Source organism: Dipodomys merriami, unplaced genomic scaffold, assembly GCF_024711535.1.
Source record: "Dipodomys merriami isolate MVZ:Mamm:240054 unplaced genomic scaffold, mDipMer1.0.p SCAF_32, whole genome shotgun sequence".
Taxonomy (NCBI): domain Eukaryota; kingdom Metazoa; phylum Chordata; class Mammalia; order Rodentia; family Heteromyidae; genus Dipodomys; species Dipodomys merriami.
The window spans coordinates 12662635-12678165 of NW_027204715.1; the positions used below are offsets into that span (position 1 = coordinate 12662635).

Consider the following 15531-nt stretch of genomic DNA (forward strand, 5'->3'; position numbering starts at 1 on the left):
TGCATTTTTCTCCAGAGAAGTAGAGCTTTTCTTTGTGTGTCTATTGGCCATTCTTATTTTCTCTTGAGAGAAATCTCTCTTTAAGTTTTTAGACCACTTATTGGTGGAGCAGTTGTTTCTTTGAGTATTTGTTTTGAGGGATTTAATTTCTTGAGTTCAAAGTATATTTTAGATATGAGGCTGTTATACAGCTAGTGAAGATCTTCTCCCAATTTGTGGGTCTTCTATTGATCTTGCTAGCTATGTTCTTCGACATGAAGAAGCTCTGCAGTTCAATGCAATCCCAAGTGTCCCACCACTCTTTGATTTGTTGTGTTTCTGGGTCTTTATTAAGAAAATTCTGGCCTGTGCCAAGGAACCCTAGAGGTTCTCCTCTTCTACCTCACCCCAGTTAAAATAGTTATATTCAAGAAATCTATAGAGGTGATGTGGCCAAAAGGGAACTCTACTGTACTGTTGGTGGGAGTGTAAGCTTGTTCAACCAATCAGGAAAGCATGGAGGTTTATCAAAAGACTACACATAGAGCTCCCCTATGACCCAGCAATCCCACTTTTGGGCATTTACCCAGATGACCACAAACAAGATTATACTATGTTTAGCAGCATTATTCACCATAGCTAAGATATGAATTCAACCCAGATGCCCCTCGGTAGATGAATGGATCAAGAAAATGTGATATATATATATATATATATATATATATACACACACACACACACACACACACACACACACACACACACACACACACACACACACACACACACACACACACACACACACACACACACATATATATATGGATTCTATCCTTACATCAGAAAGAATGGCATGGCCCCATTTGTTAGGAAATGGAAAGACTTGGAAAAAATCATATTAAGTGAAATCAGCCAGAAACAAAGAAAAATAGGTTCCATGTTTTTCATTATTTGCCATAATTAATATATATCTAGGATAATATTAGCAGATGAATAGCTCAATAGCTACATACATATGTCCATATAAGATATGTACTATGTGATTTCTTGTTTCGTTTGTATGTTCCTCCACCTATTGCATATCCCCTGTTGTCACCGTATTTGATTTTGTTAGCCTGGTGTTTTATACACATATATCTGAGTTAGGGAAGGGAATGGGAACAACAGGATCGTGAGAAAAAGGAGAAGGGGGAACCACAGCAACAGCGATATTCACAAGACAACGTGGAAAAGATCTGTCCAACTTGTGGAGGGGGGAGTTGGGGGAGTGGGAAAGTAGGAGAAAAGTTAAGAAAGGGGTAAAAAGTTTTACAAGAAATGTACTTATTACTTTACTCATGTAACTATAACCCCTCTGTACATCACCTTGACAATTAAAAAAAGAAGTGAGCTACAGAAAAACAAATTATCTCTTGTACGATAGCAATCATTGGGTCATGTTGATAAATTAACTAGGCATGTGCATTCATGACTGAATTTCAACAACAACAAAAATTTAATCAGGATTGATCTAAAAATAAAACCTGTACTTTTGTACATTATTTGCCAAAATTATAATCCTGAGTGGAAAATATGTCTACACATTTATTTCACAATTACTTAGAGGATGTTAGGTTTCAAGCGAGAAGGTTACAATAACAAAACAACAAATGTCAACCAAAACTCAAGTTTTCTCCTCTAAATCCTTGGGCTTTTCTCTTACTCTCTGGAAATGCTTCTTTAAGAATATAAATGAAGCGACTCAAAACTCCCTCACTAGAAACAGAAAAACCATCCAATGAGGTATCAGAAATCCCAGTCAGTACCCTATACTGCTGAGGAATTTAGCATTTAGCACCCAGCATTAAGATCCTGGATGGCACCATGTTAACTACCAGATTACTGCAGTCTGATCCTGTGATCAACGACTCAGACCATAGCCCCAGAAACAAGGGAAACGGTTGTGATCACTAAATCATGGGCTGGTTTGTTACAACATCGAAGCATGATGGCAGTGAGGAAAGTTCTGAGAGGAATAAAATAAGGAATAATTTTGGCTGAGTTTAGGATTCATCAGTTGTCTCTGTTTCTCCTCAAGTGTTCGCTAAGGCCCCATGGAGAATCATAGTACTGACTCTCATTTTCGCTACGATCTCTTTGTGAACATGATGTCCCTAAGGGAATGATTTTAAAACAGCGACTAGATTCTGGCGCAGGTCCAGGGGAAGGTTCCCAAGATCCCTGAGCAGAACTAAATCAGGAGCCAACCATCAGTGCAATCAAGTCAGCGCAGCTGGTGTCCCTTGTTGCTCTGCAACAAAGACTGCATAGGAACAGGCCACGGTTGCAACCACTGGAGGGGAACGTGAAGGTACAAGGGCGATTAGGGGCATCTCAAAACATCTCCAAGAATAAGGGACCCTGGTCGCTTTAAGAATTATGCAGCAAAGTAAAGCATCTTCCTTTATCTGAATATCTAACTTTACAGAATTATTTGCACAAGACAAAAAAGTCATAATTCTGGCTACATATAATATTTTATTCTGTCATACATTAAAGGCACCTATACTCGGTTATAAACTCTTAAACACTTTCAAATGATGGTAAGTGAAAGATACATTTTATGAATGTTCTGGAGAGGTGGGGTTTATGAATCCCATACAGAATTGTTACTTTGTAAAAGAAAGAAGAGGTGATGTTTACTTAGTGCTGTGATCTAGTGAGATTTGAGTTGAAACAATGTCTAGATGTAAAGCACAGTTTTAAATGTTGACAGAGAGTGCAATAAAGCCAAATTTGAATTGGTACTAAAGCATTCCAAGTCTCTGTGACACCAAATCTATAAACTCAGAAATTCTAGTATAGTTACATACATAAACACGCATGTGCACACACACACACAAACATAGAGATGTTATTGTTTTAAAGAAAAGTAACTTATTGAATTTTGGATGATAATATGTTTGCTAGTGTGACTAAATCACTTATAAGCTATGTTTTCCATATTATATAAGATGAGTCATATGTATGTATGTTTTATGCAATAAGTCCAATTTAAAAATAGTATTCATATTTTTAGGGTGATATACAGCTGATTGGCTCAGATTTCAAAAGCAAGGGTAATTGTATTTCATGACTCATTTCTTCTTTCAGTTGTGAAAAATGTTCAATTTAAAATCTCAGTTCTGCTATAGGTGGACATGTCATAAAGTTATAGAAATCATGATAAACTTGTTAGAAAATGTCAACCAAGTATCCTCAGAAGATAATTGATAGAAGGCAACAAGGCTAATTGCTGTGTTTGAAGAGGCCTAAGGGTGTCATCAAAGGCTCATCGCTGGAAGCTGGATGCTGATAGGTTGATATGTAGAGGTGATGGAATCTTTCAGAGGTGGGACTTTGTTGGCATAACTAAGGCATTGGGGAACCCATTGTCAGAGGAATTAATGCAGCCCTGGGGGGGACTCTAGTCAGTTCTCTGGGAACTGAGTTGCTACATGAAGCTGAAGCAGACTCCTGAACCTCAGAGATCTCATTATTTTAATGCCATCCACTATGATGCCCTCACCAGGAGACTAGAGAGATTGTGCACCTTGATCTTCCACTTTTAACCTCAAAGACTGTCAGATCTTTTCTTTATGTGATTCCCAGCCTTAGGTGTTTAGTTATAGTAATGTAATGAAAATGGAGCAAGATAATCATCAGAGCTGGCATGATAATATATTGCATGACACAGAATAAAAAGAAGATGCAATTTGATGCAATAAAATGTCTGTTTCTCACAGACCTAACGAGGTTACTGTTATTCTCCATAAGGCTACAATGTTACTCTTCAGATGTTTCATTCCATTGAAATTGCTACAGAATTATAATATATCTGAAATGAATCTATACAGTTATGTTAATATATTTACATAAATTAATATATATTCATCAAATATTGATTAACTTGAATTTCCCTCAATAATTCAAGGCATCATTTTCTAAATGAAAGCTACAAAACTGCTTAAAACTTCTTTTTAAAAATATGACTTGTCATGGCTCTACATTACTGAAAATACTGATATTCTTTTCTGTGGACAAACATTTTGCCAGGTACTCATGGTTCATGTCAGTAGTCCTAGGTAGGACCAGGAGGTGGGAATCTCAGACTAGAGCTTAAAAGAAAGCCTGAGCAGGAAAGTCCATGAGACTCTCATCTCCAATTTTCTGTGAAAAGACTCCAAATGGAGCTTTGGCTGCAGTGGAAGAGCACCAACCATGATTGCAAAAGCTATGGGACAGTGCTCAGACAGAATTAAACACCAGTAACAAAAAACACACACACTCATTCTCATTCAACTCTTAGAAGTAACCTATTGGGGTCATTCTTAGACCTTACTTTTTTTCATAGTGTTTTGTCTTTGTAAGGTTGAAAAGGATTGGCTAATAGACGGTGAGTCCCTTGATGGAGAAAAATAAATTGTGGTTTTTGGTTTGCACACAAACAGCCAATAACACTAACATTACTGAACCAATCATATATCTTATATTCTCTCAGTTATCTTTGGATAATTATAAGCATGCATGGTATTCTGGATCTCTGCCCAAATTTGCAGAGGCTGGTTTCTATGTTCTATCTGCTAAGAGCCACAAAGAGAGAGCTGAGCAATTGCCATATACCCCCAAGACTCTTTGGTAAGAGCTTATTCTTCCTTCTTTACCTACTACTCCAGCAGCTTCAAGAGTTGTCTAGGTGTCTCAAGAGATCTACAATAGGCTGGAGTGCTAAAGCAGGTGAGGTGAGAAGTTCTTTCCTTGCATTAAAAAATCCTCATGTTAATATTCAAATTCAGAATGATTTGAATAGTGTAATAGTATCTACAAAAGAATACTCATATACTTGAGGTAAAATTTGAATAAAAATTCTCTACAGTTATAACTCTAGGTTTAAAATCTCACAAAGATATTAAAAAAAACTCATATGATGTCTTGACTTTAATTTTAATTCCTTACAGGGAATTAATATATGTTATTAAAAAAACAGCTAGACCACAAAAGATTGTGAGAGGTGGATTATCAACGAGTCTGCAGGACACCTAAACTCCTGGATCCTGACTTATCAAATGCAAGACAGCCAGTCTTTGCAGCCAGTGAGCAAGAATGAATTTCTTCTAGGCTGCTCCCTAGATTTGTGAGTTGCAGAAAATTGCACAGTATATTATTTCAACAGAAAATTGCACAGTATATTATTTCAATGTACATATTTTTAAAATGTATGAAATATTTACCAGGGTTGTTGAATATTTTGAAATAAATAAGGTGTGTTAATACTTGGTAGTATATGGGATTTTTTATGGATTAAGTTGTCATCTATTCCTACTGATGCTATTATAGTTTAATCATGAGCATGAAGTGGAAAAGATTACATAAAAATTCAACATTATGTAGTCTTTCTTCTAGGAAAAAGGTTTCATTGGATATGTTGGCATTTTTAAATAACAATTGTATATAAATACTATAAATCAATTATATATTTGTTTAGCAACCATCACAGACAGTATCTAATTTGTAATGTTACTGGAGATTAAATAATTCTCAGGATTTACACATTCCAAAATTGACTGGGCTGAATATTTTAATAGATGCAACAGTGGTGAATATTTTATGCATCAAAAATATTGAAAAAATGGGAATTTCCCATGTTCTACATACACAATTACAAACTGGCTTTTAAAACATGACTTTTGGGTTTTCCAGAACATGTTAATGTCTCTAGTAGAAAATGGCTTTGCTTACCCATATCTGACATTTCAGGCACTGTAACAATATATGGCCCATCTGTGAACTTTGGAGCATTGTCATTAATGTCTTGAACCTTGATGATGAACTCTGACTCAGGCTCAAGAGGCTTGTTGGTCCGTCTGTCAATAGCCTGGGCGTGAAGCACATAGTGTGTCTTCTGTTCTCTGTCCAGGCTTTTGGTGGAGTGGATATCACCGGTGGTGTCATCAATGATGAATATTGTCCCGGCACCTTCTCCCGTGAGGATGTACTTGACAGAGCCGTCACCTTTGTCAGAATTGGAGTGCAGCTGTAAAATAATCAGCAATTTACTCAGTTTGTAATTGTACTGCAACTGCAGATCCTGTTCTCTGAAAATTCTCTACCTGGATTTTTAAAAAAAATTATGGTTTTTATAAAGGGGATGTGCACAAGAGTTTCAGTAATCTTAGTCAGGTTAATTACATTTCTTTTTGAACAAGGTCACCTTGTCCCATGCTCTCTCTCAGGTTTTTCCTCCCAACCCTATGTACTAGTTGTAAAGTTCATTTTCACATAGTGTCCAATGAGTATCACTGCTACTCCTGTTTCCTCTTCATCCCTCCTTTTCCTGGCCTCACCTTACACCCCCAAAGACATTTAAATTTTAGAACCATCAGAACAAGAAGAAAATAAACAAAAATAGCAAAACAGAAAAAAATCCTCTTTTCTGCATTTCCTGGACTTCATTTCAATAAATATTATGCTGTATGATCATATGCATAGGGATTACACCTTTCTGTTCCTCTCCTAAATATACCTGGATTTAACAATAATTCACATATGGTTTCCTCCTATACAAAGTATCTTGCATGTTTTCTATTTACTTATTTTCTCACATTTTTCTTCTACTTATGAATATGTTATTAAGGTTTATCTGAGAATCAAATACTGCTTTCAATCAATAAATAATGATTGTTTAAAGAAAGATAACAAGACTTGTTCTAACTCAGGGTAAGAAACTTTTTTTTTACTGCCAAGGGCCATTTGGATAACTATATTATAATCCATGGGCCATAAAAATTACTAACCCAAGCCAAAAACCACGGGCAACCAAAAGAAGTACCAAAGAGCATATGAGTGTTTACAATCTTCTCCCAAATAGCTCCAAGCCTTATAGGGCTAGGCTGTAGGCTTCCTACTTCTGGTTCACTAAATACAGAGGTAGGGAGAGAAATTTTACTCAGCCTTTGTAGTTCATACATATGAATATAATGTGCTGTTTAATTTCCCTTAATATTCCTTCTAATTTATCCTCAGAGCTAGGATTACAATTTAGTAGGTCAGAGACGCAAATCAACAACTAAAATTTCACTTAATACACATATTTGTCAAAGCAGTATTAATGTCATGATTTGAAAGATAGACTTGTACTATAAATGTTTATAATTAGAATATAAAATATATTGTTGAGATTTTATCTTTGGGTCTTGTGAAATTTTACTTCTAATGTAAATAACCGTGAGAGATTTAATGAGCCAATATTAAATTTAATTAGGCTTTCATTAAAATTAGTATTTAATTTAGTTAGTATTTACTTAAGATACATTAATAAAAATCACAACTAAAATATCCAAATATTTTTGGTATATATTTAAAAATAATCAGTAAACGTTTTAGTTGAGAATGTAACATTAACATTATTAACATTATGTGACTATTTTTTCCATGATTTTAAATTGCCTGGCATCTATACTTTTGATTTTACTTTACAATATTACAATTGAATGAAATATTTCCAGGAGGGCTAGTACTGTACTACTAGCTGGAACAGAAGCAATATTTTCTGAACTCACAAATATGTAGCTGAAGAATGGTTTCTCCCAAGAGACTGAACAGTTATCCTTCAAATGAAATCTTTTGGCCACATAACCTCAGCTAGTCACCTTTTGCTCATTTCTGACACTGAAAACATTGAAAAAATATAACCTTATTCACATGGCATTTCAGTTACTTTTTTGTCACAGTAAAGTGAAAATTTCAAGGTTCATTTTCAAGTGTCTGCTCCCTTAGAAGTCAGTTGAAGAGATAAAATATAGAAAAAAAAAGATAAATGAAGTAGCTTATTTTTTAGGGAAAAGGAAAACTACAGAAATATATTAGATAATATATTATGGATAATTTGAATACTTCCTTGAAAAAATATTTGCTATTGTAGAGAACATTCTCATGAAAATCCCTTAATAAGATCCAATATATAAAATCATTTAAAAATGTTTATTTAGATCTTGCATAAAAATGTGGAAAATGTATCAACACAAATGGATAATTTAGCTTTTGAATATCCACACGTTACTAGTGCATTGACCACACAAATGAGGGAAAAAAAATGTGGACAGGACAAATTGAGTGGACCCTATGTAGACATTCCTCTTAACAAAGAATTGGAATGCATAAAAGATTTATCATTTGTGACACAGTCCTGAAAATAGTTGGCAGACCAATCCATTTTATCTTGCCTAACTTTACATCAAGTAAAGGACAGCAAAGTAAAAAATTTACTAAATAAATGCTTTAAAAACCTTTCTAGAACTCATTTTAACCCAAAATACATGTATGTTTAAGATAGCTTGAGAATTAGTGTGTGAAAATATATATGTAAATTTATAAACCCATATTAATAATTATAGCTATCATTAAAATTATCTTTTTAATACTGTACATTGAACCCAGAGTAATTTTAAGACTTTAAATTTTAAGACATAAATTCTATACTACTTTTATAGAATTTATAGAATTTTTATGAGTAATAAATTTCTCAGTATAAATTTGTTGGAAGCTATGAGTAGGTTGAAAATAGTTCATATTAATAACATTTTAATTGATTAATATACATATATATTATTTGATAACACCAAAATATTTTAAATGAATTGGATTATTTTCTCAGTTGTTCACAATATTTAGCTCAGGTGTTTAATTTACAAAATTAATTCATTTATTAATGACCTCCTTTGGGTTGAGGTTGTAATTCAGTGGCTAGCTTATGCAAGTGTATGGGTAAAATCTCCAGTCCTGCCCCTTGAGAAAAAATGATCATTTAAAAGTTATTTAATATTTCAACTACATTGGATAAATTGTAAAAAAAAATAGTTTCAAAGTAACACAAATAAAGTTTAGTCAACCAATCATTTGTATGATCTTGGTGAGAATCATTTCTGGAGGATCAAATGATCCACAATCAGAACTTCATGTTTTTTGCTACATCCTTTCTCAACTATCATGTTTTGTTCACTATATACCCTCCTAGAGATGGAGTGTGGAAGATACACTATGAATAGTGTCTTAGAACAGCAGAAGGAACGACAGTAGGGAAGAAGAAAGGAAGGAAGGAAGGAAGGAAGGAAGGAAGGAAGGAAGGAAGGAAGGAAGGAAGGAAGGAAGGAAGGAAGGAAGGAAGGAAGGAAGGAAGGAAGGAGAACTAATGGTAAGAATAACAATAGAAAACTTGAGAGACACCCAAAATGCTCTTGGATAGAAACTGTGAGTTTTAACAGAGATATAAACAATCACAAAGAAATCCTTGCTCTTTCACTGTAGGTAGCAATAAGATACAAAACAAAAGCGATTTAGTGGTAGGGAGTGGATATTTATTTTTTAAGTGGACATGGAACTGATTATAACTAGTGAAATATTATGTTGTATGTATAGCTAGTTACTAAATTATTTAAGAAAAGTGACTACATAAAGTAACTGAAAGCATTAGAAGTCACAGGTTAAAAATGCCAAGAAAGGTCATCCCCAGTGTCTTAGCACATATTTTTGGAATTTTTAGATTCTGTAAATTTTATTAAATCTTATAAAAAAGAGATGTCATTATATTCTACTGAAAGGAAATATGATCTTTGCACATTTGATTATATAATAAAGTGATTCTAATTAAATTCTTATAGGACGGAGGGATACAGGGTGAAGAAGAAAAGTATGTGAAATATATTCTTCACTCAAGTAAAATAGAATGAACACTGTTGTGGCATTATTTTAATAAATTGCCTTTTTTTAGTGCTAACATATGGCACTAACAATGCAAATAAGACTCAGATGAGTTCTCGCTAGAAAACTATTTATTCATCCCAGACCACATTATTATTATGACCTATAAATTTACAGCTTTCATTCCAATGCACAATTCTTTACTAAGATGATAGTCTATTCCTTAGGGTAATTTTAAAAGGCTAAGGAGATAGTGGCAGAACTATTGATTCTGAACGTTTCTTGACATTAGGGCTTCTACATTTGATACTAAGGTAGGTCAACAAGTTTAAACTGTGATATTTCAATACATAATTTAAATGAATTTCTATAAGTGAAGTACTAATAACATTCCAGTGAAAGACAGAAATAAAAGCAGAAAATATTAGAATTCCACTATTATTATAATTTTAATTAAATTATAAGCATATAAGAAAATTATGACTAGTAAATGTTAAGAAATAGACATGAAGAAGGTGGTAACTCTTAACACTCTGATCTCCTTGTGAAAAGAGTCATTAGTCATAATTTTTAACTATATATTAGTAACATAATAATTATTTAAGATATTAATAAAGTACTACATTCAACCACAAAAATAATGATATTCAATGAAAATTGAATGTTAGGAAATTTAATGATCTTTCTAAATTTAGAAAGATCAGGATACAAAATTATTTTAAAATGAATTCTCACTTAGTTAAAAGCTAGTAAATAAGAATAAGAAGACAAAAGAGTATCAAGCAACACTTTTGTGAATCCAAAGATTGGGATGTTATTATACAAGATCCAAAGCTGCATCAGGCTCTACCATTTCATATCCATCAGCAGGGTTTTGAACGTGCCTTTCTGAGGAGCTACATATTTGAGCATTGAAGAATTCAGGCAGAGGCTGAGATTCCCAGTTATTTTGGGGGGGAAGCTTCAAATAATGATCAATCAACCAAAACTGAGATAAACTGCATACAAGAAGATACTTGAGTGCCTATTCTTGTCAGAACTAATCCACATTATTTTGCCTCTCATTGAGGTCTAGTTGATAAATAAGTGCTTTGTCTGCTGTAAAAATATCTGAGTATTAAACCTTATACCAATTTCAGGTAAATAGCACTCACTCTAATTATGGAAATGGAGAAAAGCATGACAGTTAAGGCAATGAGGAAAATAATTAATATTTTATATAATTCAAATGAAACTTTCAGGATCTACGTAGATCTAGAAGTAGAAATGTAACTGAGAGAAAAGTTGAACAAAATGTTGAATATTTTGGAAGGTAAAACAAAGATTAATTTGAAGCTTTAAGCACATTTGTGCTTCAAATTACACTATACAAGAAAGTAGAAGTAACTCACATTAAAACCTTTTACAGTAAGCCAGGCTCAAAGAAACATAAGTCCCATGGTTTCCCTTACTTGCAATAACTAGTATATGTCTGGAACAAGCAGAAAAGGTTAAAAGCTATGTACATATGACCAGACAAGATGATGTTAAGTGAAATGAACCCCAAGATAGGGACACAAGTGTTTTTTTTCTTGCTATTGTTCCTAAAGTATATATAATGTGCCATGTATTTTTTGTTTGTTTGTTTCTTTGTATGTTCCTCCCCTATGGTATAACCCCTGCTTTCACTGTAGAATTTAAAATTTTTTTTATTGTGAGAATACCATATAGAGGGGTTACAATTAGATGGGCAAGATAACGAGTACATTTCTTATCAAGCCTTGTTACCTCCTCTTTATTTCCCCTTCCCATCCTTTCCCGGGGAAGGGCAAAAACAAATCATTTAACTAGGGATACAGGTGGACCCATTGAAACAATGAGATGTGCAAGTCTTTATGTGGAAAAACGAACTTTACAACTTTGGTGGGGGGTGGGGGGAGGAGATGGTGGGGGTGGGGAGGAGGATGGGAAGGGATGGGAAGGGGAAGCAAAGAGGAGGCAACAATGCTTGATAAGAAATGTACTCATGGGGCTGGGAAGATGGCCCAGTGGTAGAGCGCTTGCCTTGCATGCCTCTGAGGCCCTGGGTTCGATTCCTCAGCACCACATAAACAAAAAGAAAAAAGCGCGAAGTGGCGCTGTGGCTCAAGTGGTAGAGCATTAGCCTTGAGCTGAAGAGCTGAGGGACAGCGCCCAGGCCCAGAGTTCAGGCCCCACGACCGGACCCCCCCCCCCAAAAAAAAGAAATGTACTCGTTATCTTGCCCATATAACTGTAACTCCTCTGTACAGTATTCTCACAATAAAAAAATGTCACTGTGGAGGTATATATACACAATGGAATTCTATGCCTCCATCAGAAAGAATGACATTACTCCATTTGTTAGGAAATGGAAAAACTTGGAAAAAATTATATTAAGTGAAGTAAGCCAGGCCCAAAGAAACATAGGTCCCATGGTTTCCCTTATTTGCAATATCTAGTATATGTATGAGTCAAGCGGAAAAGGTCAGATAATGTGAGGTCAGGAAAATGAACCCTTAGATATGTATTTTAATGTTTTTTTTCTTTCATGCATGTGTTTCTAACGCATTTATAAGATTATCTCTGTTGCTTTGTATGTCCCTCCCCCACAGTATAACCCCTGCTTTCACTATATTTGATGTCAGTATAACTTGTGGAGGAGATGGGGAAAAACCAGTTGTTTAAGGATACAGGTGGACCTGTTGCAACAATGAGAAGTACAAGTTGTCATGTCCAAAATGAGCTTTACAACGTCGGTGCGCGTGGGGGGGGGGGAGGAGAAGGATTGGGATTGAAGAGGAGGGGGGAGGCTGCGAAGGGATGTGAAGGGTAAACAAAGGAGGAGGCTGCAATGCTTGGTAAGAAATGTATGCATTATCCTGCCCATGTAATTGTAACCCCTCTGTACAGTATATTCACAAATAAAATTAAATTAAATTAAAAAATGTCACTGTGGAGGTGAAATCCTTTTTAGATAATACATGATGAAATATGTATTAATAATGTTGAAAATCCAAGCATAAAAAACAATAGAATGAGAATTTATATACAAACTTCTAAAGAGAGGGAGAGAGAGAGAGAGAGAGAGAGAGAGAGAGAGAGAGAGAGAGAGAGAGAGAGAGAGAGAGAGAGAGAGAGAGAGAGAGAGGGAGCCAGAAGATATGATAAGATGATAAACATCCTTAGTCATTAGTGAGATGACAGAGCCACAAGAAGATACTACTTTACACCCACTAGGAGAACTAAAATATCAAATTGTCAGAGAAAAAAAAAGAAAAAGAAGTGTTGGCAAGGGTGTATAGAAATTGGAATATTGTATTTTGCAGATGGAGTTGAAGCATAGTACAGCCATTTTGAAAGAAAAATATTTGGAAATTCTCCAGAATGTAATGCATACATTTACCATATGTGCCAGCAGCTCTCATTGCAAGTAAGTAACCAGGGAAATGAAAACATAACTCACACAAAACAAATTTGGCAGAAGTTGAGGGGAGAGAGAAGATGGAGATGAACTGATACGGAGAATAAGATTTCTCTTTCAGGATGTAGAATTTTGTGTATACACTCTTACATAGAGTGAGAGTGATGGATGGTACACTTAAAAACACAAATGTTAGAGAGGAGGGAAAGATGGGAGTGTGGAGTGTTCGGAACTTGTGAGAAAAGGGGACTGAGTAGTGAAGACATGACCAGATTTGGAAGAGAAGTGCACCAAAAACCACAAAAGGGGAACAGAACAGCTGATCAGTGTGGCAAAATAAAAATACAGCAGAACAAAGCCAGAAAACAATCTGAAGCTCCAGGCCATCTCTACTGGGGAGAAAGGAAGCTAAAGCTTCCAATCAAGATCAGTCAGACGCTGGAAAAAAGGGGATCAATCTAGCTGTGGGTTAAATCCACATTTCCCATGATGTTCAAACTGGCACCAGTGGTTCACTCCTGTAATCTTAGCTAATCAGGGGCTGAGATTGGAGAATCGTGATTTGAAGCCAGACTGGGCAGGAAAGTCCATGAGATTCTAAAATTACAATTAACTACCCAAAAGCAGAATGAAACTATGACTCAAGTAGTACAAACCTAGACTTGAGCATGAAAATCTCAAGGACAACCCCCAGGCCCTGAGTTTAAGCCCCAGGATCAGCACAATCAAACAATAAGGAAACAAAATAAAACAACAGCAACACACACACACACACACACACACACACACACACACACACACACACACACACACACACACACACACACACACACACACACACACACACACACACACACACACACACACACACACACACACACACACACACACACACACACACACCCCTGAGTAGGGATTTTCTGAATCAATGATTCCCACACCAGGACAAACAAGAAGGAGACTAAGCAACATTTCACTCAGTGTCTTAGAGAGAGGCAGGAAGGAGTTACTTGAGAGATGGCCTTCCTGTTTCAGACTGAGGTAAAACCATGAGACACATATAACCTCATATTTAAATAACTGTTAGGTTTGCCTTTGTAATAGGAATTAAAATAATAATATGTATTTTGGAAATCCCTTATGGTCTTCTTAGTTCATTCTTTTCTTGATTACCTAGCAAACAGAAGACTATTACAGCCTGATACATGTTGGCTGTTTCCAATTTCACATTAACCAGAAATGTCTTTTTCCTTGAGCTCTACTATAATTTCTCTTCCTCCCTTTTAACTTTTTATATTGCCACACTGTTTAGATTTAAATAATGACTTCTGAATTTCAATAAAATATATAGTTACCTCAAAGCCATGTCTTGAATTGTCTTGGATAAAATTTTTCTGTGGGGAAATTTGTGGCCCATCTAAAAAAATTATATTTCTCAGTAAAATTAAAATAATAAAAAAAAAATTAAATGATCAAACCAAGGGAACACTGGTTGCTATTTTATTGAGTTGCAGAAAAGTAGGCATATGACACAAATGGAATGCTTGTATAAACAACATGGAAAAACTCAAATAAATATGCTATTGCTTTTTTTTTTTTGGTTGGTTGGTTGTGTGGCCTGAACTCTGGGCCTGGGCAGTGTCCCTCAGCTCTTCAGCTCAAGGCTAGCACTCTGCCACTTGAGCTACAGCGCCACTTCCAGTTTTTTTCTGTTTATGTGGTGCTGAGGAATCAAACCCAAGGCCTCAGGCATGCAAGGCAAGCACTCCACCATTGAGCCACCTTCCCAGCCCCAAATATGTATTTTAATTAATCCAATAAATTTAAAAATTATTTCTCTGCTTGTAACCAATGTAAAGTAATAAATGGCAATCTTTACTTGTTTCATCGCAAAAGTCATAATATATATGCAGGCAGCATGAAAATTTCTAAAAAGCCAAAATTCAGTATCTGGGTGTCAGAATTATTATGGAATACATCTTGACTAGATTTTATTAAGACTAAGTTTTCCTGAAAACATTTAAAAATAATTTGCCACATGAAGAATGATTAGTATTTTTAAAAATTTTTCGCATACTTTTCTTTCTCAACATTTGAGTTGTTAGAATACTAATTAAACACTCAACATAGAGTGAGTCCAAAGAGAATTGTGTGTGAAAATGAAAAACACAATGGGAATGATAGCGGTCTCTTATTTTAAATTAAAATTTAAAAACAGAAATAAGTTTTTCCCATCCATAATTCATGGTTACTTCTTACATTTCTTTGCTGTGGGCAAGCTATTCTTTGTCAAGAGAAAAGGCATCAGACTTTTTTTTATCCAGTTAATCTACTGTATAACTGCCTCTTGTTAAGAAAATACATTGAGATCTGAAATCCATTTTCAATTAAAATGTTCTTTGCACAGGGAACATATT

General features: G+C 35.0%; 1 protein-coding gene across 3 annotated transcripts in view; it reads right to left on the minus strand.

The window, feature by feature from the left end:
* The window catches only part of Cdh18 (cadherin 18), a 394050-nt gene that overhangs the window by 179016 nt on the left and 199503 nt on the right, over nt 1–15531 (minus strand). For all 3 annotated transcript variants that reach the window (XM_070042219.1, XM_070042217.1, XM_070042220.1), the window contains exon 3: nt 5737–6031. In XM_070042219.1, coding sequence (XP_069898320.1) covers nt 5737–6031 — 295 coding nt within the window. The remainder of the gene's footprint in view (nt 1–5736; nt 6032–15531) is intronic.